Below are 26,180 nucleotides of genomic sequence, written 5' to 3' on the forward strand. Positions count from 1 at the left end.
TTTCTTCCCTCTTCATTTTATAGAAACTCTTTTCATCATTTCATTATTTCTTTATGCAGTTTTTCGTTCTTAATATATGCCCATTTCAAGTTTTTATATTGTCATCCTGTATAACATTTGTTACATTTTATATAATTACGCGTATAAAACTTTTTTAATGAGTCAAGCTTATACTACAGCTTGTTGGTCTTTATACCATATTTTTTAAACCAAATAGCCTCTTTATTAGTTTTTTTCTATGAGGCTTTCTCCTGAGAAATATCATTTTTGTAGGCTTTTTTGTAAGGATCAGTACTTTTTCAGTACATCCAGAATTTTATTATTTCAAATACGAGTTGAAAAAAACTTTAAATTTTTTCAGATTTTTTGGATGTCACTAGAGACTCTCTATTTTAATTGCCTATTTCAAGAATTAGTTAATTTTTGTTAGCCAGGATTAAGAGATGCTACAAGCAGTTCCATCGTTTTTTGGCCACGCATTTCGTAGAGATTTTGTGGATGCCTAATCGACGTTTTATGTATATTAATCTTCAATCAATTTTTTGCTTCAGGCTATATTCCTATTGCATCTATTTTGGCTTAAAATACTAGGTTGGTATTTAACTCTAACGATGCATACGATTTGAATACTGAATTAAGATAATATGTAACTGCTCCTGTTTCATCCATTAGAATGATATATTAAATCCTTGTTCTAGGTGGTACCACATATTTAAAAAAAGATCAGTCACAGCCGTTGATAAATTGGATATTTAGGAGACATGACGTTTATTGTTGCAAGTATATGTATATGTAGGCATGTAAGAGCATTTTAGAACAGGGAGCATTTAGATTAGGAACATCCTTACAAGGTGCTCTGTCTCATTTTCGTCCCATCTGGCCACTTGGCCCAATTTGCATTTAATTGTCGATTTAATCTATTTCAAATATTTAGTAGAAAATATAAAAATCAGAAAGCATTAATATCTCTATAAATATACATTTCCGGACACTAGTTTATTGAATGTTTTTATACTTATCCTGAACTGTTAAGATTTTACTTAATTTCAATTATTTTTACTTCTAAACATAATCAGAAACATTCTAGCGTATCTTCTTTTGGTACTAACTTTGGTAAAGTATCTTGAACCAAATTAAACAGGTCCCAACAAATTTAATTAAGTCGCAAAAAAAATATAATAGCAATAATCATCTTTTTACATCAAGGTTTGCCTAGAAACCATCTCCGGTGGGTACTTATTCTTTATTCACTTAATCAAAACAACAACTTACTATCACCGCATTGGCGAACGCTTCAAAAAAATATCTGATGTCGCGTTTCTCAGCATCCATGTCCACCCAACCTGTTTTAGGGGCACCAGTCTAATGCTTCTGCGCAGTACCACTCAATAATATGAGTACTGCTTAGACTGGTACTTACATTGCAAGCCACACTATAGCGGTATATGCTTTTCAGTTATGTTTACGTGAAACCGGAGAAAAGATTGATCTGTGACGCTACTTAGTACGACTTTTACGATATCTTTAAGGTTGTTCACCAAGGTCGTTTGTTTAACTCTGATATTTTCGGTACTATTCATATGTTTTTTTAATAAACTATCGTATTTACTCACCTATGAACAGCAAAGTGCAGTGCTTTTAGTGAAAAATGATGCTTTTGTAACAGATTTTAGGCGCGATGGAAAGTTGGAGAGTGTTTTGCCGTTTTGTTGTTGATCTTGAAATCTGTTGACCTCTTCTCCTAATGGCTTGACATAATTGTACGTATGATGTTTTTTTTTTTTATTTTGGTTTGATTAGTACTATTATATAGTGCCTAATTTTATATTCATTGCAATTTGTATTTTGAAAAATAGTACATAAAGTTCAATCAACTTTATAACATAATTAGGAAATTATTTTTCTTAATTTTTACTTGAGCTTTCACTGTTTATTAGTTCATGTTTGATTGGACTTATTTTTTGGCTAACATAACAAGAATTGAACGCTAATGAATATTTTTGTTATTATAAAGCAGAAAAAACAGTTTTATAACATATATTTTTAAAGGAAATTATCCCTTTGAATATAGATACATATAGTATGTATATACATATAGTAATGTATAAATGTATATATATATGTTTTTATGAAGGAAATAAGTAATAAATTCCAAAATCCAAAAAATCTTACTCAAAAATTAAATGTAGTTTTTTTTTAATTTTTTAAAAGCGATATATTTGAAAACATCTTCTCGAGAAATTAAATAAAAACCATTTTCATTCTAAATTTTATTTCTTAACCAATTTCAATATTGTAAATGGTTTTTCACCCTTAACTTAGCAGTTTTCGAGTAATATAACTTAAACTTTACAGGTGGTCGTTTCTAAATAACAAGTCATTATAATTATTCTAACCATCATTTTTCATAACCACTATATGTTATAATTTCCTATTTATGAGACTCGAGCATTCATTTTGCAGTACAAATTTTTGTCACTCACCTTGCTTTTTGTAAAAATAACAAACTTTTTCGTATTTATTTTTATCTTTCATGAGCTAAAAAGTGCTATATAAGTACATGTATCTGCTATGGTGCTAATTAGCACTATTTCTTCAACAAAGATATTTTATGCAAAAAAACCTATTTACATAAGGGAAGTATGATGGTTTGCCGTTAAATATATATGTTTTCAAAGTTGAGTCATTTATGTTAACTGCTTGTAGCACTCGTCTTAAGGAGTTGATATACCAAAAATCATCTAAATAAAAGTTGAAAAATAAAAGAGATAGTAAAACATTAAAACTTGAAAAAATAAAAATGTTATTAAACAAATTTTTTGAAAATTTTCAAAATTTTTGATTACTGCTTTTTCCGCTTATTAAAATTTCTGTTATTGTATGGTTTTGTTATTGGATTTTTTCTGTGGGGCTATTTAAGAGTAGGTAGGTAGGAGGTATCATGATGAAGCAGTAACTATGGAAAAACTTCAAAGGCGCATTGCAAATTCTTGTAAATTAGTTTATAGACACCGGGATCTTATTTTAGAAGGTTGTAAAGAGTCGTGGATTAAATGGTGACAATTTTAAGTAAAAACGATAACCATTTAATTTAATAAAGTTTTTTTTTTAATAATTTTCAATAATGTGAAGTAACTCTATGGATTTTTGATATATTAACTTCTTTCGACGAGTTTTAGACAAGATGTTAAAATAAACTGCTGAAGCCCGGCCTTGTTACGCAATATTGCAAATTTCTACAGACAGAAGTTTTTTGGTAAAAAATTACTGAATTGTTAGATTTTAAAAAATATAAGCGCCTATAACTCCCAAAACTCTCAAAGGATTAGCACTTAACTTTTATCTATAATAAATATCTAAAGAGATGATTGCAAAGCTCTACTACGAATTGAAATTGAATTACACTTTTATTGTCTATTATAGAAAAAAGTTTTATCCCAATCCTTTGGGAGTTAAAGCCTTTTACATTTTTTTAACATTTGACTCTTTAATTAATATTAAAAAAAAATTTAGTTTGTAGAGGTTTGTAACACCATAAATTATTTTAATTATTCATTGTTATTATCTGGGCAAAAAATTATTATAAATATATCATATAAAAATATTATTAACAATATACTTAATTACACATGTTTATTAATATTTTCCTATAAAAAATAAAGGAAAAAAGCTAAATTTTGGTATCCAATCAATACTTAATAGATACTTCACAAATATTTTGGTTGTCGTTTATAATACTATAAACTAAGGATAACAGCTATAACTTGCCTGTAAAAGGAACTATTTGAATTACCTTTTTTCCAATATAATATATAGGTGAGTCACTTGAGACTGCTTTATCATTTTTCAGCAAAAAAGGAACTTTTTAATTTTATTACTAAATCAAAAAACGCACTGAGATCGCTCAAAATATCCTTTTAATAATACTATACGAAAGGTGCACCATCCAAACGTAAACAAATGGGCAAAGTTGCCAAATACTTTTATCAAGAGAATATCTCTGGGCGATATTTACAGCGTTGCCATTCTGTATGGAAATTTGGCAATTTAAAGAAGCCAAATTAAAAATATTAATTAATATTATTATTAGAGAGTAGTATAAATATAGTACAAAATAGCTTTGACTATTAAATCTTATTCACTCTTTCTTTTGCTTTATAATAAAGAATGCAATTCAGTTTCTACTAATTAAAATAATTTACTATATCACTTTATTTTCTTCTGTTAAAATTTAGTAATCACTAACAACATGAAATGCTAATCTTTATCAATCCCTCTGTCCCCTGTCTAGATGATGCGCTTAATCCAATCCAGCCAATGTTTATTTTCATAAAAAACAACTTAAATATTCTAATGAAGTATCCTTAAATCATACATGTTTTAAAGATACTTCATTTAAATCTAAATCGAAATTTAACTTTTTAATTTGGCTATAAATTAAAATCGACTTTTTTTGTCAAGGTCTTGCTCCAATATATTGTGTACATTGTCGTGGTTTTTCGGTTTATATGATCATTGGATTATAATTTATAATGGGTCTATGGGTATATTTTTTTGAACTTAGCAATATAACTCGTCATCCTCGAGAATCATAACATTTAACTTAAAATTACTATAATTCCAATATCAGCAAGATAAAAATATTTACATTTCAGTTCCCGGAACGGAAATTTACAATGTAAGAATTCCAATTTTGATTCTTATTATTGAGATCTCAATCAGTATAAAATTGACAAAATTGGTTCAATTGCGACGAAGTTGCACATTTAAGCGGCCAATCAAATATTATAAAATCGCAATTGTTTCTCTCAATAGTCTTAAACGACTTTTTCCCAAAAAAGTCTGCTGAATTAACACAATCTACATTAAATACACTCTTGAATGGAAGTAGATTAATATTTAGAATATTTCGAGTATATAATTTAACGATTATATAACTATGCATATGTAAACAGGGTTATCCAAACTAAGAGTTCAGAATTGATGCCTTCTTTTTAATAAATAAAAATACAAATTGTTTAAATTGATAAGCAATTAGTATTATTTAAAATCGAAGGATGCAAATGCCAACTAGATATCGCGAGTTTATGTGTTCATCGTTTAATTTTATAACTCGCGAGTACGATGGTCAATTTTTTAAAAGCAATTTTAATAACCGATATCAATTTGTCTATAACAAATAACCTTTTGTTATAAAGCACGCTAATAATCTATAAATAACAAAATCAGTGCAAGTAAAAAGTTATTTAAATAAAATATCAAAAATTGGTTCATATATTTATTTGTCACCCAAATAGTTGACGAGTAAGCAACATTTTATACCTGTACTTTAACATTTTAGATAAAACCTGATAAGGCCGTATTGTGTGTATTTATTTTAAGCGATAAAAGCAAGATTATAATCCTGTTTTATATACATAGATAAATAAAATTAGAACACTATAAATGTAAAGTGAAGTGCTATCTCTGCCTATAAGAAAAATGTAGTATTTATGTATATGTCATCTATTTTTTTTTTGGAAGCCACTGATGATCACTAAAACATCAAGACTGTGGCAAAGACTGTAGCATCTTGACGGTCTTTTCAAATAGAAATTACATATTAGATATTTTTTTACTTATTTACATACTTACGCAAACCCTGGCATTTATTAAAAGAAAACTGCTTTACTCGGAAAACGTGGTTCTATAGTGAAACCTTTTGAGGAATGAACCTGAAAGAGTTTTGGTTATTGATAAAACTGTCTCGTGATTTGAAAAAAATGGACTAAAAGTCAAACTTAATAAACACCCTAAAATTTCCATAAAATTTATCAATGATATAAAATATGGAACATGTTTTTAATTTATGTACCATGAATATTAATCAATGCAATTACGAAATTATAACTTTAGCCAATCCGAAATGAGAATGCTGTTTTGTTTTCTATTATCTCATTATTAGTAAGTGATTTTTCATTTCATTTCTTTTTATTATGACATGCTCATTTCTTAGTAGATATAAGGTATTAATTACCGAGTTAATCCACCTAATTAAAAAACACTTTAAAAATAAACAGTTTGTGGCAGGGGAGTTTTTTGGCCTTTCGCGGGAGGTATTTGAAAATCATACTGACATTCATCAATTAAAACTTCATCTAATTTTCTTTGCCAAATTACATCAAACAGACTGAAAGTTGAATGTAATATTTACAATGTTACTAGGTGAACGTCGCAAATATCAGTACTCGCCCCCTCCCCTATTCCGTATATTCAGTAATGAACTAACACTCCTTTAAACCGCCATAAATTTTACTGATAATACATCTGTGGGCAGATTTGCATCTAACGATCCATCCCTAATCAACCAAATTAACCACGTAGGTTGCTAAATAATGGTGCTGAACTAACCAGCTAAGTTTAAAAGGAGGATGAACATATTAAATCAATTTTTACCAAAAGCCTTAAGAGGCAGATATTATAAGTAGTATAGTCTTAACCGAAAAATATCTCTAATATATTTTAAACTTTGATATGGCTAAAAATATGAAACGAGCTTAAATTTACCGTGAGTATTAATGATTGTAATACCTTTAGCCAAGCAGTATAAATAAGATAGCAGTTTCTTTTCTCTTAATGAATTCTTTCTTTGACACGCTATCTTATCGTAAGAATGCAAAATACCACCACGCATATTGCAGTTTAAGAAGATGAATTGGTTGTATATGTACATATATTTATTAAAGCTTATACAGCTGAAAGGTTAAGATAAGTCAAATGTCTTCGATTTACAACCATCAATTTCATTGAAATGCCATTTCTCTGGAATCATTTCTATAGAGATAAGTGTAAAATTTTAGAAAAATTCTTAAGAATTATTGATTTATAGATCCATACTGTCATTAATTAAGAGGCGAAGAATAGAACTATTTCACAGAGATTTAAAAAGAACATTTCTTTTTTGAGCAAATAAGACCTTATAGATATAATTTATTACAAAAGTTACTCGCTAAATATTTGAAAATTGAATTGATTGATTTCGTCGAAACAATTAACTTACTGTAATTATGTATGTATGTATATTGGTCAAGCAGCAACTTTTGCTATAGCTAAAAATCAACAGGCATTAATAAATATTTGGTTTGTGATTATGTATGATATTTTGCCGTTAACAATAGAGCTTTTGTTATTGTTTGATTTATAAGTGTGTAAGCATGTTTTTATTAAGTGCCAGGCAAAATAATTAAAATAGCCTTGGCTTTGCTGCTAAGTATTCTTTTGACCCGAGAAGCCAAACTAAATATTTTTAAATTGGAATGTCCATGTATAATATACATGCATTATTTTTTTATAAAAAAATGAAAATTCTAATTTGGTCAATTCATGACTAGGATGTCCCTGCGCTGTAGTTGATGCCTTTTTTTAAGGAATATATAATATGGCCTTACTATGAAGTTGACGTTTCAAGTTCTTTTACATTCAGGTATTTTTAATATTTCATCCCTATTTTATAAGCTTAGTTTTTATGAAAAAACTACTTATAGCCAAACATTTGGTAGATCAAACAGTTTTGCCACTGGTAAACTTTCATTGAAGTTTAAACTTTATTATTTTATACATAACTCATCTAAAGTCCATGTATGGATTATAGAAAAGTCTAAGATCACAATTTAATAATTTTGTGATTTTTGTAAGGACGAGTTTACTATAACTAATACGTGATATCTACTACTACTTACTAAAATAGGTTATGAAATGAGCCAATTAGAATATTTACGTAAAGATAAAGTACATAATAAATGGTTTAATAAATGTATTTCATGTTAAATATATAGAAACCCTTAGAATATAATGTACACAACATTCGTATTTGAATTGTTAGGTGCGTGAGGGATCATAACTTAAAATCTTATAGTGATTTATTAACTTAATTCAAATTGAGCAACAAACTTCATTTTTAACATTTAAATATATACTAAAAAGGTAAAGATTGTATTAAATTCTAATAAATTATTAAATATATAGGGTGATGCAAGTCATATTAGACAAAACTAAAACATCTAAGTAATTCATACAATTATTTTTTAAAAAAATGTTCAGTGGCCTAGATCCTAGGGGTCGGCATTACTCTCTCTACATCTTCGGTGTCACCGGATATTTTTAAAAAATGCACTGTTTTAAGCTTTTTAAGGATAAAAAAATATTTAAATTTATTTTGATTATTCTTTTTATTTAAACAAATTATAGAATATATTTGAACCTATACATTTTTCATCTGTGTCTTCATTTTTGAGATCCCTTGAAGCCAAAGCTACTAAGAGAGTACGATACGAGAAAAAATTGCTTTTACCATTTTATAAGTAGTTGTTTTTGTCAAATCTCTGTCAAATTGCCATCGGCTCCAAAAATTGGTCTCAGTATTTAAGCACTGGAGAATTTCTTTAAATCACTTTATTCATTAATTGTTTGTCTATTTTTTTTCAGCCTTATACACTTTATGCATTAAAGATGATGGAAATTTTAAATAAATGTTTTTTTTTTTAAATTTATATATCCCTGATCCACTGTTAATTTAGTCATATAATTATATTTTCCTCCGCAGCATGTTCATGACAAGTTTGTCTTTTAGGTGCATATATATATTATAAGACTTCTTAACAACTCGTTGTCTATTTTAATAATCATGTAAAATAAGTGATGACATATATATAGATATATGCACACGATAATTACGTAATATATGTAAAGTTAAGCTAAACCGGATGGCGCAAGTGGCTCACCACTAGAACTTATTTGTGTGCTTTCGAAAAAATTATAATTGAATGCATAATGCATACGAACATCATTCATCAGTATTATCAAGTTGTCACTAATGTATGCATGCAAAGTTTGGGCAACGGCTAAAATGCTTGGTCAATTCGTCGCAAATGCACATTTTGCTTCACATTTTTAGTTTAGGCAAACCAAACCTTTAGATATTTTCCAAAACAGAGAGGCATTAATTTTCTAATTTAATACCAATTTTAGTTTCGTTTTATGTCGCAAAAGCAATTTCTTATTTTTTGTTTGCTACTGTTTTTTTCTGGCGTTAACATTTTCTTCTTATTCTTTAAAGATGTCGCAAACATTTCTAACGTATTTCGGGAAATTTAATTTATTTCGATGCAAGAAACCGAACACAAATTAATAAAAACTGTTATATAGAAAATGAAATGAGAAATAAGTTTAAACGTTTAAAAATTGGAAAATATTTCATATTTTTCATTTCTTTTTCATTTTTTAGATTAATTTGTAAGATAGTGACACATTCTTAGGGCAACTGTACAATCCTCAAGCAAGTGAAATCATATTAAATTTGAAAAAAAAATATTTATGAAAATATGAATGTCAATCCACATAACTCAAATATTTTTTCGGTTATGTTTAATCTTATGCTTACGTGAAGTCACACGGAAAGCAGATGTTTTCTAGATCTTTAGATATTGAGGCAATTGAGTCTCAAAGATTTGATTAATTGTCAAATGTGGACAATTTTAAAGTGGACCCACCTAGACATCGGTTTTTGCTGATTGGTCAGATGAAATTTACCAGCTTGTGTAATTAGACTCGAACAGATCAAAACCATTTAATCTATTTATTTTTTGCTTTTTTATGCTTACTTTTAGTTATATTTTGAAAATAATTGGCTTTTTGACACCGCATGAATACCTTGAAAAAAATAGGTTTACCAGTTTTGCACGAGAGTTTATTTAAACCATGAACTACATATAACAATTTTAAAACGTTATTAAGGTAATATCAGTAAAATCTTTTGTGACCCACTTCAAAAAAGGTAAAATGCAATAAACCAACAAAATAAAAACCGAAATCCTTAAATCTGCTACCTGACAATTTTTGTCACTTAAACTTGATGTAATATCTTTGAAATAAAAATACAAATTTCATTGCAGCGTGTACTTAAAATGAAGTGTTTTTTTAAACACTGTAGTGTAATAGAATAAGTAATGAAATAGCTAGCTGACCTGTCAGAAACGCATCGTTACTTTAGGAGTAAATATATAAGAAGTCACCGAAATATCCGTGTTCCTAAGACCCAGGTAGTTTTGTCATTTTATTTTTATTGTGGTAGCCATTCGGCTTTTGATCGATTAAAGAAATGTATTAGTTTAGATAGGTATGGTTGTCTAGTTTTTATGGTTATTCTGAGAATACTCTAGTTCATTTTTTTGCAAGGATGAATTTATGAGTAGCATCTGCAAGAATTGATTAAACTAAATTATATTACTTTCCATTATTTTTTCATTTGAAGACAACATCAAAGGTTTGAACTCTCCAGAATTATATGTAAGTATTCTTTTTTTTCTACATGTTACTTGAGCTTCCTAATGCTAATACTTTACAAACAGACAGAGAGTGGAAAGATTTCGTCTGATATAGGCATAAAAAATAAATTATTTCTGTCACTTCTCTTTATAAAATTAAGCCGCCAACTACTATGTAACCAATATTCATTTACTACCAAATTTCCTTTTCCGGTGTTTAGTATTCCATACCTGAAAACTCTTAAAAAATTTGCTACAAAAAGTAAAAAGCTGATTAAATATTTAAATATATTTTTTTTTAAAAATTGGAATGTTAGGTAATTTAAGTAATACTAAAAAAAAATTAAAACTGTCCTGAAATGGACTAAAAATATTTAGTAAAAATTAAGTTCAAATTTTAGGAAACAAAATATTGGGCACTAAGCTTAATTAAGCCAAACTCAGAGCACTTAACAGATGTAATAATTTCACATTTTATAGATTTTCACCTGCATCCCAAAAGTCCCGCTTTTAATAAATAAGTAAATTATGTATTATATATATAAAGACTTTCATGTTAAAATAAAGGAGAAAGAGCCAGATGATGGTTTTGCAAATTGGATAAATAATTTTCGTTTGAATATTTTTGCCATATCCTAGGTATGCACATACAAATTATTTTAATTTTATGTGTCTGTTATTGCTTATAATTTATTATTTCTCCTTTACTGTTAAAAATAACATAGTATATAAGCTCTTCTCATTTGTATGTCTTCATGTTTTGTTTTCATTACTCTTACAATAGAAGATTTTTTTAGATGCAAAAATTCCAGATATTTAAGTTTTAATCATCCTCAGAAGTATGCTATATTCGACAATAAAACATATTTTGAATACTATCATCCCTCACGTTTTTTTACCCTATTTTCAGTACACTCTAAATTGCTCTTAAAATATGCATTACTTATTATTAGAAGTGGTTGAATTTGTCACGTTTTCATCCCTGTGAGATGTACATACTTCTTTAATTTAACGAGAGAGAACTACGACTTCGTGCCCTAATGATGATTTCAATATAATTCGAAACGTTAGCTAGAAACAAATAGTTTTCTTTTACCATTGACCAATTCACACAAAAAAAAACCACTTCTAATAGACAATCTTTGGTCACAGATTCATAGGAATGCATAAATAAATCTTTAAAATACGCAGTCATTAAGAAGCTGGACAAAAGTATTTGGATATGCGTCAAGAAAGTAATTTCACGAAGACTGTTCAGAAATCCGATAAATCTTGGCTCTAAAATACCGCATCTGCTATAGCGCAGATGTTTGGCATGTGCCTCCAAATGATAGAGTCCGATTGCGAGGCACGGGTACAATTTTTTTTCTCCCTTTATTAGTCGGGCCAAACATTTATACACAGATGTCGCCTCTTTTAGGAGGTGGCATTGTTTTGGGTTTATTATAGGCTTGTTTTTTTAAGAGTTTTTTAAGACTTGTTAGTCTTGTTTTAAATGATAACTTTGAATCTGTTAATGATATAAAACTATTATGATACTTAATAAAATAAAATATTATTTATTTGTATGAAGTTGTATTTCTTCTTTACTTAGAACTGTATATTAAAAATATTTCTAAGCTTAATATTATTTGCACATAACAATTTTAAGATGATAAAAAATTTTGTTTTTTGTCTTTTTGATGTATTGAGGTAACAAAAAAAAACTATTTGGTATACGTTTACTAAGATTAAAATATCCAATAAGTTAAGTTATATTTTTGGAAGCAATTTAAAAAAAATTAAGATAAGTTTTTATTTTTTTTTATATTTCATTATATATTTAAAAAACTGGATTTATATTAAAAAAGAAAGTTTTGATTCTACTAAAAATCTGTACATAACTTAAGTAAACTACGTACGTGATAAATAATAAATTTAATGATGGAATATGATAAATTTAATGATAAATAAAAAGATAGTATGACCATGGTTAAAATTAAATTGTGTTATTTTTATTTTGCTCTTCGAACTTATAAAGGGTGAGCTTAGGCTAAAGTCGATTTGGTTTCTCAGAACTGACGATTATTATTGTTAAGGTCAGAAGTTCATTAACTAATATTAAATGTTCAAGTATTGAGTACAAGGTAGGACACGTTCACATAAATACCCGACTTTTGTTTGTAGTATTTAATATACTATGTCTTGCTTCTTTTATCATCCTATATATGTCTTATTTGTAAAGCGATTTTGGACCTCTACCCATATAACTAAACTTTTTTGCTAGATTTCGATGCAATTTTTTATTGACCCTCATCACAATATGATTTAAAAACCGTCCTGTATAAATTAAAATTGAATTTCATATGCAACTTCTTATAGTGTAAAGCGATAAGAGCTTATAAGGGAAATATAGGTGAGAATAAAACCTCCTTTGCTTTGCACAATGCTGCAGCTTTCAAAAATCTAATTCTAATCCCTTTGAGAGATACAAGACGTCGGTTAGCTTATGCTAAAATCGCGTAATTTCATGTTTATTAAAATTCCGTTTCAAATCTTACAAAATCCGGATACATTCGGAAATTTCTAGAAAAAACTCGGGAAAAGTTGTAAAACCTCAAAATATATTAAAACTTTCAACTTGAACGGTCCTGCGCTTATTATTGTCAGCATGATACAATATTAAAACTTTTGACCTAAAAATGTCTTTACAGAAAAATATTGTTATTACAGAAAAAAAAACATGCTTTAAGAAATGATCAGTCAAACTATGATCCAAGATCCTTGATTGTAGCAACTTCTTGTACTAGTAGCATCCACATAAACAATGGTTTGAAATTTGAATTTTGAAAAGATGATATCTGACCATAACTCTGTGGGATGTTTAGATCATCTGCAAAAGAATCAATTGTGATTTGAAGTTGGGATTAAATTTATTATTAATTAAAATAATTATATATTATATTATTGTAAAAATAATTAAATTACGCAGTTTAAAGTTAAAGCACACAGGAAAAGTTAAAGTTTAAAATCTTTGTAACGAAATATACAAAAGCATCTCCTATGACGGGGAAACCAATGAGCAGCTAAATAATTTAAAAAATGCCTTTTAATATCGTAAAACATCATTTTATTATACATAATTTATTTTTCTGTTTTTGAAGGTGGTTTTTTCATACATAATTTACATTCTTCATATTCTTCTATCCATTTAACTTTAGACTTTGAGACTATTGCTGATTCTATACTACCAAAAATTACCTTCATCAATATCAAGCCTGCCCAAACCTGAAGGCATTAGGTGAAATGGGATATTTATTTATTTCATTTTATCAATATTTCATGTTGATAAATAATTTTTTTAATATTCTTGGCGAATGCAGTGAAACCCGTTTTTTTGTTTACTGCTCTTACCGTTTATCATAATTTATGTTATAGCATGGTTTCAATACAAATCCTTGATTCGATCAGTCTTGTAATAGTCCATATATTATTTCGTGCAGAAAAATGTCTTATGCTTATGAAAACAATGAATTAGTGTACATAATATTTACCTATGGAGAGCGTAAACAAAATGCTGCCGCAGCATGCAAATTGCACGTGCGTTTATAAATTTAGTCTAATAATCTAAATTAAACTTCGTGGTACAGGATACTTAAAAGAACAACGGGGAGGCCTCGCTGGAAGAGCTACTCAACCTGGAATGTTACAAATTGAGAGAGACTATGAAACTTTCCCCTATACCCAAGTTATTTATATCCTAAACATTATAAAATAAATAAAAATTATCTCACAATCTATTAAATCAAAACAGATGACTATTAAATACACACAGTCATCTTGAATTCTACAGCCATATACATACATATTAAATAAATAAAACAAACATAATTATTGTTTTAGATATTATCTTACACCACTGGATAGCCGTCATGTAACAAACACAATTCATTTTTATGACAAAACTCAATGTGAGCAAATATTTTTCTAAAAGGAAGTCCCTTTGTTGGGTTAAGAAAATAAAAACTTAATCCTACCACTGACCAGAGTTGACTCCAAACGATTCTAAATGACCCCAGAAAAAAAACATTAAAATCAAATTTAAAATTCAATAGGCTCCCCGTCAAGCCGTCTTTCAGAATTTAAAGGTCCCTTTGTTTAATTTTATTCTGACCTGTTTCGTCTCTATGCTAAGTGGACAAATAAGGTTTTCTTTTTACTTTATCTTATACTTATCTTAGCATTTTGATGGATTTGGTGGTAATTTTGAGTAGTAAAGGGATATCCGGTATTACTTAGGTGGTGTACTGTTACTTTGGCAGCCTTACTTAAAATAAGCTTTCATATAATACTTCGAACCGTATCGGTCCTAACTAAAAACATTGGATTACATTTTTGTCAGTTGTACTTTCTATATTTATTTTTTTTTAAAGTTGTCTTCTGTTAGTTAACGTTAGTATTTGAGAAAAGAATTTGATCCAAAAAAATTATCTCTAAAAAGATGATAAAAAACTTAAGCAAGAAATACAAAGTTGACTAGTTTACTCCGTTTCTTGATATCACCTGAGTTGATAATGATGATTATCAATTAATCCTAATTTGAAAAATTTATTGTACTTTGAACAAATGCTAAAATATATGCATTATAATTGAAATAAAAATAGGTATTTTTAGTTTTTTTTCTACAATAAATAGTTGTATCCTCTGCAAATAAAAAAATTTATCTGAAACTCTGAAAATATGTTTTAAAAGAGAAAAAGAAAATATTATTTCATATTTTCTTTATTATTTTTCCCGGATTCACTATACAACCGAAAACACTTGTTATTTTACAGATTTATTTAAGAACATCATATGATTGATTGATCTTATCAAATGCCTTTCCAATCAATATAGATTTATCGTCTAACTGCTTCCTGCTTATTATAACTTGACTTACACTCTGATAAAATCCTAAGATTTCGTAGTATAGAATTGTCAGTTACAAATTTTTGTTTAAATTTAGACATTTTAGGTTCTAAGTTAAAAAGACATTATTAATCAATAAAAGGAATTGGTCAGAAGTCGTAGGTACTAGCGTAGAACTAAAGAACTTTTCAGTAGTCAACATAATTTGCTTAGAATTTTGTGTTATTTTTACACTTTTTATTATAGTTTTAAATTATATTTGTACATATGTAAGTGGTTTTATATTTTAATTGACTTGCTCTATGCTTTTATTTTTATTCTGACAGGAACATATTTTACAGAATTGGCAAATTCTTTAGGTTTCTTAGATAGATTAAAAATATGTAACAATATGTGTACGAATAACTCTACCGAACCTTTATAAATGTATGCTGCAATATTATTTAGCCAATAGATAAGCCTGAAACTCTTTTTTACGTTTTAAAAAGTAAAAGTTACGACTTCAAATGGTTTTGTTGCAAATAAAAAAAGACATCAATAAAGGTTACGAAGGAATTAAAAGCATGTTACTTCTTGCCCAGTGTAATAAATTCAACTTTATCGACTCATTCTGCAGTTATAGCAAAAGGGTTAAGATGCAAATTAATCTGGAAGGTACTAAAGTTCTATCCCTAAAAAAGGAATAGCTTTGAGCAATTCGGTGATGATGACCTGCATGGAAGAATTCATCTTTCATTAATAGATTTACTACACCTGAAGATATGTATATCCGGCAAAATCGTTACTGGAATAAGAAAACCATAAGTCTGCAGTATCGTGGAAAAATGAAACGTTGAGAAGTAATATTAGGTAATCTTTCATTTGATATTGTGAAATGCGGATCATATAGATCTATTGAACTCCTGAAAATCTATAATTTAAAGGGATTTACTGTTAGAGGAAAAATTTACTGGGATAGGGCGTCAGCATCGCATCCAAATTATGTATTTTTGTTAGGCTATAGATAAATTATCATTCTCCTAATCCGTGCACGAGATAGATTCCCAGTCTTCTTTCTCGATCTTAAACTTCATATTTTTAAAATGCAGTTTAAGTAAATTGAGCAGCTTCAAACAACAGGATGGGCAGCGAAGAAGCGTCCGGCTATTTCTTATATATTCTATATTTATTATATAATCTAAGATTTTTTTAAAAGGTTAATAACAATTACATAAATTTGTGAAATAATATTTAATTACATATAGTAATAGCAATATTACATATTTTTTAAGAGCTTTAAATTGATTATACAGAGACAGGGTTACCATTTAAAAATATTAGGTTGTTATAATGGCTGGACGTCAAGCAGTAGCCTAACAAATAAATAATATTAGCTCTAATGCATAAATTGTTTATAACGATTTTTTTCCAGTAATCCACCTCGCCTGGTTTCCTTTTAATAGTAAATATAGCTAATATTGAACAACCATCGCGTCCTAGTAGTAATGAATAATTTAAACTTTTGATCTGTAATGATTCTTCGTCAGGAATCCTGAAGACTTGCCTAATATTTTATTTTAATTTTGGAATTCACGTAAACATGGGATCGGCCTTGTTTGTTTTTTTCGTTCGTACCTTTCCTAGTTGTACGCCAAATATGGAAGCGTAGAAAGTAATTTTGTGTGAATATTTGATTAAACTAACAGCAATAAAGAAATTTGATTATTAACGGAGAGAAAATATGATAAGGAATTAAATCTTAATATCCTCATAACTAACCAAGCAGTATTTTTATTTATCCAACAGCAGATTTTTTATAATTTATTCCATTATTTATTAAGAAAAAATGGCAAAATGTATAGTGTAAATGTATGGGTCTTTTTCAAAATATATAGCAGTCAAATTATCCCAATTAACAAGACTTTTTGTTTTCAGGAAATGCTACAATGATTTCCTTAAATCTATCAACTATTTTCTTCATCTTAGCCTATCAATCACTAGTTTGCTGCAGTACAAAATATGACTTTAGATACATATCTCACAAGGGTAAGTGAAATGTTTACTAAAATGTCAGATGTATTGATAAATCTGACAAAATTATTTTGATTACAGAAACGTATTTTCGAATTTATTAGACAATATAACGGTTATATAAAACTCATTGGTCTAAAAGAAATTCACGAGTACTGTTTATTAATTTATCTCAGAAGTATACGAAAACGAAACGTTTAAGGATACATATTTTATAAAGCCATATCAGATATACTTGATTTGTATAGAGTATTAATAGCACTTATCAATTTTCTTGATCTTTTACATATCTAAATAATGTGAAGCGTACATTCTGGAGTGCAAGGAAAACAAAGTTTTCGTAAAATAAACTTTTCCACTTTTCGGTAAATAATAAACACTTTAAATGTAAATTAAAACTTTAATTAAAAAGTACCTTAAGTTTTCATGGTAATTAATTGACTTGACCTAAAAATTGAGAAACGGTAAGGCTGCTGCATGGTGGTTGGTGTTCATATGAAGTTATTAAAATAGATTCATTAGATTATTGCTAGATTTTATAGATTAGAGCTCTAGAAGATGCTATCTGCCTTTAAGAGTTTATTAAGTTAATTTTTTACTTTGGAACGGTTGGGATCACAAAAATAGACTGATGACAGCTTTTCTTGCACTTTCGTCTTGTGCCTCAGCAAGTTTTTTTTATTATACATATATGTAACTAAACAAAATAAAATTAAACTAAGAAAATTAATACAAAACATACAAAATTTGAGTTTTTTTATTAAAAAGTTGCAAAAACTACGTACATAGATGAACCTTCCTCTATATAATTTTAATATAATTTATATATACAGATTTACAAACGTCGATACGTAAAGTGACCTTAGAAGGAGTAACAGCATATACCCAAATGCTTTTTGATGTATCCAGAAATCAGCTTTTTATTGGGGCCAGGTAAAAAAATAATTGTATTTTTACAAATAATTTATTTACAATGAAATGATTATTTTAGGAATACTCTTTATCGTCTTCAGCTAGAGGGTCTTCATATGATAGAAGCAGCTAAATGGGAGCCAACAATCGAAAAAAGACAATCTTGTATCAATAAAGGTCAACCAGAAGAGAACTGTCATAATTATATCAAAATATTATTGACTAATGGGCATCAGATTTTTGCCTGTGGAACTAATGCATTTTCTCCCCTTTGTTCTTGGCGAGATGTAAGTCCCTAAAAAGTTATATTTTATCATATATTTTGGTTTATTATAACTTTCTTACCAAAAACATTGTTTTAGTTATTTATTAGATAGCAAAAGTATTATATAACTTTCGCTTACAGATTGACGAACTTTTAAATGTCACCAAAGTAATTGATGGAATCGCGAAATGTCCTTATGACCCTGCTGCAAGTGTAACAGGATTTATTTCGGATAACCACGAATATTTTTTTGGCGGAACTACAGATTTTTCAAATTCTGATCCCCTCATCTCAAAGAGCATTAATGGATATCCGCGTTTAAGAACCAAACAATATAATAGCTTTTGGTTAAACGATCCTCAGTTTGTTGGGTCTTTTGAATCTTCACAATTTGCCTATTTTGTGTTTAAAGAAACTGCTGTTGAATACATTAACTGTGGTAAAGTGGTTTATTCCCGAATTGCAAGAGTATGTAAAAATGATCAAGGAGGTCATACTATGTTAAAGGATAACTGGACTACATTTATCAAAGCCAGACTTAATTGTTCGCTGAGTGGTGATTATCCATTTTATTATAATGAAATTCAAAGCGTGCAATATATTTCTGAGGAAAAAACTATGTATGCCACTTTTACTACCCCTTCTAATAGCATCGCTGGTAGTGCTGTTTGTGCATTTAACCTTACATCAATTGAAGAAGCTTTCAATGGGCCTTTTAAATATCAAAATGATATGAATAGCGCTTGGACAACAAGAGAAATCGAAAGTAGGGACCATCTCGAGTGCAAAGCATCGACACAAAGCACATCAGATGCAAGAAGTCAGATGCTTTATCAACTTATGGATAAAGCTGTACAATCTACTACACTTGATCCTTTACATACCGCAGATTTAGAACGCTTTACTCATATTACCGTTGATATAATTTATGGAAAATACCAACGGGTTACCCATGTCATTTTTATTGCAACAGAAGAAGGCCTGATTAAAAAGTTGACCTTGTTGCCTAATTCTAAGAAGTCATGCATTGTAGAACTTTGGCAAGTTTCCAATCACGGTCTAAATACTATTAAAAATATGCAATTCTTAAAAGAAACAAGCTCCATATATGTGACTACTGATGACGCTTTAATCAGTATTCCAGCAGATCACTGTAAAAGATATAATTTTAAAGAAGGGTGTTTAAATGCAATGGATCCATACTGCGGATGGAATGAGCTGGAAGACCGATGTACTGCAGTTCCCAATGGCAATCGACATAACAAGTACTGGAACCAGTTATTAAATTCTTGTCCGGTGTTAGACACACCAGTTGATGGAGGTACGTTTATTCAAATTCCTAAATATAAATTAATGCAAAAAAATCTATCATAAGCGTGTGAATTTAGTCAAAGATATAATTGATAATTGAAAAACGTTTCATTAACTTAATTGTTCAATATTAGATAGCCTCTGTAATATTAATTAAAAATTTGCTGTAACTTAACTTCGTTATAATAAATAATGCCTCTATAATTTATGTACTTTGACAATACACTTAAACTCTCGTTTATTGCAACGTCCCCGAATCCGATCTCTTTCATATATCGCAATTCGAGAGTGGCCCGCACTCTGCCTCTCGTTTCAATGTAACAGCGCATCTGTCACACTTGATTGGTCAACGCACACCCTCTAACCGCGCCACAACTAACGAAACCTGACCCGTATTAAGTTTAATAAATTTAATGCATTAATTTACTTAATGTAAATCTTGGCTTAAATCAAACAATTTAAATTCGCGCCATGCCCACTTCGGTGTTTGATTAGTCGGAGTTACGCTACACTGCAGATTGGTGGGGATCAAGTAAGAGGAAGTTGCAATAAACGAGAGTTTACTGCCTATGTAGTATAAATGCTCAATATAAATCTTATAGGTTGGGGCGCCTGGTCAGAATGGCAAAGCTGTTACCATAAAGCAACCACAGATGTCGCAGAAACTGACCAATGTCTATGCAGGATGCGACAGTGTAATAATCCTGCTCCAGCAAATGATGGTCTGTCTTGCGCAGGTGCTTCCGTCGCAGTAACGAACTGCACCTTGCACGGTGGATGGTCAGACTGGTCACCGTGGTCAGCATGTTCTGCTACTTGTGGTACCGCTGTGAAAACAAGAATACGAACGTGTACTAACCCAGCGCCGGCATTTGGAGGAAGGTAAAAAAAGTATTCAATAGCCTAACGAGGCTGCTACATCTTGGGAGTTAAATGAAAAATTGCTCGAACTACATTTGCAAGTGCACGTTTATAGGGACTAGAAACAGTTTCACTTTTCAGAACCAAAAAATGCTTTAACATTTGATGTGGGGAGGCTTGTGTAATACGTGATTTTAATATTCTTAGATGATTGTAGAATATCAAAGTAGAGCTGTTCTCTTTTTATAGTTACATCTTATTAACTTAATTTAGAAAAAACTCAGCTGGGCTATGCATATTATTACTATACTAGGTATTACGTATTAAGTCTCTTTTAAAACTTAAATTGCCGGTGATTGTATCTAATATTTTTTTTACTGATAATTTTATGAAGTTGAATACTACAGAAAATAAACAGTCTTTAGGTAATTCAGCAAGTAAAAAAGACGCATAGTCAAGAACGGACGCAACATTTATGTTTTCCGGAAAAAATAAACAGTTTCCACTCTGACCTAAGTGTTAAGTGCGTTAAAATATGATAATATCGGAATATATAACTTGGAAATGACAAATATGAAAAAAATATTTCTTTTAAGTATAGGGTATCAAATAATTATTTATTTAGTTTATTAATTAATAAAAAAAAGTCAGAAAATTAAAAAAAATCCACTTGGCTTATATTTTTAATATTTTTGTTTCAGAACTTGCGCTGGTCGAGACCGTGATGAGACAATTTGCACAGATATCCCGTTATGCCCTATAGAATCAATTGATGTAGGCTGGTCCACGTGGTTGCCCTGGTCTTTTTATTAGCATTTTACACTGACTTATAAGTGTTCTCTTTTCTTATTTTAATTAAGTACTTCTACTTGCATAGCTGAAAATTCGGATTTATATTATACTGATTTTTCTTATTATTATTAACAAATTAATTTATATAAATTTCAATTTTCGATAATCTTAATATCATATACCACTTTTCGACTCTACCTTATTAGTTTATACCCTTATTAGTTAATAAGGGTATTAGGGGGAACAAATTCGGTATCATTACTCATGTATCAATTTGAAGAGAATTCTTAGCAGAAATATTTTATTTATGTCAACTAATTTTATTGCTAAATTTTTAAACAAAGAATTTCATTTTCTTAATATAATAGTTTTGCTACTCCTAATTACCCTATGCTCTTTTATAGGTAGTCTTTTATTATATTACATATTTTTAGATATTGCTTCTAACAATGTCAGTATCTTCCCGAGAGGATTAAAACTAAACTAAAACTAGTTACAAGTGGCCCTATATACTAAAGATTTAACCAATCGAGCGAAAAATGCAATAAAGCATGGCTGAACAAATCCTAAACACTAACTAAACTATAAAATTGACTATAAGAAATTGGACCTTTATCCCACTTAAGAATGGAATTTTGAATATTGCTAAGCTTTCGTATGCATCTAATTGTTTATTTTTATTAACTGGTTTAAATAGTTTTAAGTTATCTATCCGTACAAAGTTGCCAAAGATGTTCAGCCAAGCGTGACTTTTCAACTCCATATTTCACGTGAGGTACGTGTTCTTAAAATCTGACATTAATTAATCTTCTTGTTTACCCTATGTACTTCTTATCACAATCGTTGCAATTAATTATTCTTGTGAATTTGTGACCAGAGATTTTGTATCAGAAGTGGTATTTTGTGGGTGTATTGGTCAATTGTTAAAGAAAACTATTTGTTTCTAGCCAACGTTTCGAATTAAATTTAATTCATCTTCAGGGCTCGAAGTTGTAGTTCGCTCTAGTCAAATTAAAAAAATACATCACAGGGATAAAAACGTAAATAATATTAAAGTGTGGGTACGTAGAGGAGGGATTACAATTAAAATCTGATAAAATATAATAGTCTATAAAATGGAATAAACCAGTAGACTAGAGAAATTTGCTGTTCTAGTTTACTTATTTATTGTTAGTGTACTTATTGTTTACTATTATACTATATTCGAACTACGACTTCGAGTCCTGAAGATGAATTAAATATAATTTAAAACGTTGGCTAGAAACAAATAGTTTTCTTTAACAATTGACCAATACACCCACAAAATACCACTTATGTTGCAATTAATCTCATAGATGGACTTTTCATTGGCTCGGTTTTCCGTTTCCTAAAAGGTTTTCTAACTTAGCCGAACTTTGATAGACCTAAAAATAGCCTTTTAAAACCCTACCAAAAGCTCTTATCAAGGTAGGATCATATGGTATTAGAACGGAAGTTTGCTTATTTTCATCCTTTTGAAATGTAGAGTGTCACACCAAAGGTTACAACAATAGAACTATTACTTTTACCATTAAAAATGAAGAAAAATCCAAGTTTACCAGATATTATTTTAAATAACTTAACTTATCGATCCTGATCAAAACAATCGAAAAAGTGACTAATTCGTTGCGCGTTCAATCAAAAAAAGGCTTTAAAGTGAAGCATGCTGTACAGGTAATATTATAATCTATTTGGTTGTAGTATAGCAATTTTTTAAATTTAAGTCCCAATGTGCGATTCATAATTTTATTTTTCGTAAATCAATGGTTTGGCTAATGGAATAACTTTTTATTGCAGGGTCTGCGTCGGTCAAGATCGTATTGAAGCATATTGCGCAGATATTCCGCCATGTCCCGCGGAACCTACCGATGGAGGTTGGTCTGCGTGGCTACCTTGGTCTGCCTGTAGTGCAAACTGCGCAGGAGGGTATAAGTCTCGTCAAAGGTATTGCGATAATCCTGCTCCAAAAAATGGCGGACAATATTGCAAGGGAAACGATGTCGAGTACGAAAATTGTAACGAACATCCTTGTAAAGATCATAAGCAGTTGCACGCTACTGAATGGATAACAGATTATAATATTTCAAGGCATCAGTACCATCAGAAGAGATACCGAATTACTTGTAAAGCACCAGTGAGATATGCAACCCAGATAAAGATTTTTGTTAAAGATGAAAATCAGGTCTGCCATGGCAGTAAGTGTGAAACAGAGGATAATGATCATAATGGTTGGAGCTCTTGGAGTAACTGGAGTGAGTGTTCTGTAAGCTGTGGAGGTGGTACCCAATCCAAGACAAGACATTGCTTTAGGGGAAATTGTTTAGGTAGGTAATTTGAACATCTATTCAACATTCCTACCCCTGAAATCTAAATCTTTAGAACTAAATGAAATATTTGTTAAAACTGTTTTATTACTATTTATTGAGGATTTATCGACTGATTCGTTCTGTATTTTCAGGTTCTGGTACTCAAACAAGAGACTGTAATAAGCATGCGTGCGAAGACAGTTGGGGATGCTGGTCAGAATGGTCCCCATGTAATGTATCATGTGGTTGGGGTGCCAAAACCAGATATAGAGAGTGTTTAGGCCAAAATTGCAGAGGTCCTGAGACTGAAAAGCAGGCATGTCAAGACCAACCTTGTGAGAGTAAGTTTAAGCTTATTGAACCACAATTTTTTTTTTTGATAAGTTGCCAAATTGTCTATACATAAATTAATAAGTGGTTACGGATTTTTAATTTTCTTATACAGTATTTTTTAGTAATATACTGTGCTTTCATTTCAAAACGAACCACCCTTTAAACTGTATATTAAATTATAATATATATTTCTTATGAGAAATTTGATTTAAAAATATCACATATAATTAATTAAAGAAAATATATAAAAGCAATATCCTCAACCCTAAGTTTATCTTGTAGATATTCTCGGTTGGGGTAATTGGACAGAATGGTCCCTTTGTGACGAAAACGATATGCAGTATAGAAAAAGAACTTGTTACACGGACAACCCTGGACCACACATGTGTCAAGGCAGCGCCTTGCAATCAAGAATGTGCATAGGCAGCTTTCTATCGAATGGTATGTACCACAGCTAAGTAGGAAATTAGTATATTTGTTGTTATTATCGGCTTGAATTTTTCATTAGTTCATCGTTATTTTCAACAGCTAATCAAAAATATCGCTATATTCGAAACTCTTCGTCATAAAAGTAACTAAAAAAAAAATTTTGTAAATAATTTTAGATATAAAACATGTTTTATCGGAAAGTCCTGTAAAGTATGTGAAAGAAGAAATTATTTCTCGAAATTTATTAAGATATAGGTATTCAAAATTCAACTTTCTTTGTTTTTAGAAAATTTTAGTTTTTGAGGCATTTCGTTTTTTTATTTTTAATTTATGTAGCTCCATTTGGTTATACTTTACGTAATTATAACATATCGTAACAAACGTTTTTAATCACTTGATTTTTCAATTTCTTTTATTTTTCAGAACTCAATGATTACAGTATACGCGCAGTCGACTGCTCATGTGCAAAATCAAACCTTAGTTTCTTTTTTCTGGGTTTAATAGTGGGAGTTACTCTGGTGCTAATATTGTACCTGATAGGTCAAAAATTAAAACGAAAAAAGTACAGAGTGCCAAGTTCTCCGCATTATATTACGGAATCCAACCCCTACATTTCTGTACCACCAAGAGAAGCGCCGCAGTTAAAGAAACAGAACAGTTATAGTGATAGTGGAACTATAAAATCAAAATTCAATTTTGATTTCGGAAGTACGTTAAAGAGGAATAGCAATGAAGTTAAAAATGGACATGCAAAGCCATATTATGATAGTGATCATTTGTATGAGTAAAAGCGTTTGACTAGTTTTAATATCTTTAAACACTCTTCACTTAATTTATTTCATCATCAGTTTGGACAAACATGTAAAAAGCTGACAGTAAGTTTTATATTACATTCTCAAACCTTTAACTTTGAATGGTCGATTTATTACATATGAATAAAAAAAATATTTTTTTTTAATAATTCAAAATTTATCTAACCGCGTAAATTATAATCCTTACTAAGAACTGGCTTAAGTTTACTACCCCGACACGACTTCGTCTCACAATAGCAGACTTTCGTTTTTGAAATATGCTGCTCATGTTTAACTTGTTACATTTTATTACATAATTTTTTCTCATATGTGATATGATTTATTAAAAACAGAATTTATTTTTGTACAGAGATTTAAGCCTTAAAATAGTACCTGCTTACAAATACATTATGTTGTGAATAATTCTCTGAAGTTGCCATATATTATATTAAAAACATACTATTTAAAATTTAAATTCATATACAGTACATGCAATGTAAATATTAGATTGTAAATATAGAGTTAAGTTCCTTAAGTTTCCTCATATTGAGGTTTGATTGTTATTTATAGCTGTGCTATTTAATATATTGTTGTGTAAATGTTGTTATAAGTACATTTTAGTATTATACACTTTTATAATATAAAACTTTTATAAAATATAACTATTTTTAATAATAAACTGGAGGTTTAATTATAAGAATGCTTATTCTAATCGATCTAATAGAAAGCGTTAATATTCATTTCCGTGTATTCCATTTCGGGATAATTGAAATAGGAAAAATACAATTTAAAAATAAAAAGAAGACTAATCTATTGTCGTATTCGAAACGAGTTTTAAGCGCGCAAAACTCGTAAGTTATAAACGTTAAAAAATACAAACAGTCAAATACAAAAAAAAAACAGCTTTGAGCACGTTTTCTTTTTACTTCTTTACACTTCAATATTAATTTGAAGAATTAAATTT

General features: G+C 29.3%; 1 protein-coding gene across 1 annotated transcript; it reads left to right on the forward strand.

The window, feature by feature from the left end:
- Positions 1-1,424: 1,424 nt before the first annotated feature.
- Positions 1,425-25,895, forward strand: LOC126748659 (semaphorin-5B). The gene is made up of 10 exons (XM_050458035.1): positions 1,425-1,760; positions 17,103-17,213; positions 18,032-18,131; positions 18,190-18,397; positions 18,517-19,696; positions 20,289-20,568; positions 23,155-23,681; positions 23,816-24,004; positions 24,279-24,437; positions 24,849-25,895. Exons 2-10 carry the CDS (start codon positions 17,114-17,116, stop codon positions 25,211-25,213), a joined length of 3,108 nt encoding a protein of 1,035 aa, XP_050313992.1. The 5' UTR covers positions 1,425-1,760; positions 17,103-17,113; the 3' UTR covers positions 25,214-25,895.
- The last annotated feature ends 285 nt before the right edge of the window (positions 25,896-26,180 follow it).

This window comes from Anthonomus grandis, chromosome 22 (genome assembly GCF_022605725.1).
Source record: "Anthonomus grandis grandis chromosome 22, icAntGran1.3, whole genome shotgun sequence".
Lineage (NCBI taxonomy): Eukaryota > Metazoa > Arthropoda > Insecta > Coleoptera > Curculionidae > Anthonomus > Anthonomus grandis.

Excerpts from the sequence above, each read along its gene's own strand:
- LOC126748659 (XM_050458035.1), top strand. The coding sequence starts at position 17,114 with ATGATTTCCTTAAATCTATCAACTATTTTCTTCATCTTAGCCTATCAA. Across the intron at positions 18,398-18,516 it reads CCCTTTGTTCTTGGCGAGAT|ATTGACGAACTTTTAAATGT; the intron begins GTAAGTCCCTAA and ends TTTCGCTTACAG. Across the intron at positions 24,438-24,848 it reads AGGCAGCTTTCTATCGAATG|AACTCAATGATTACAGTATA; the intron begins GTATGTACCACA and ends TTTATTTTTCAG.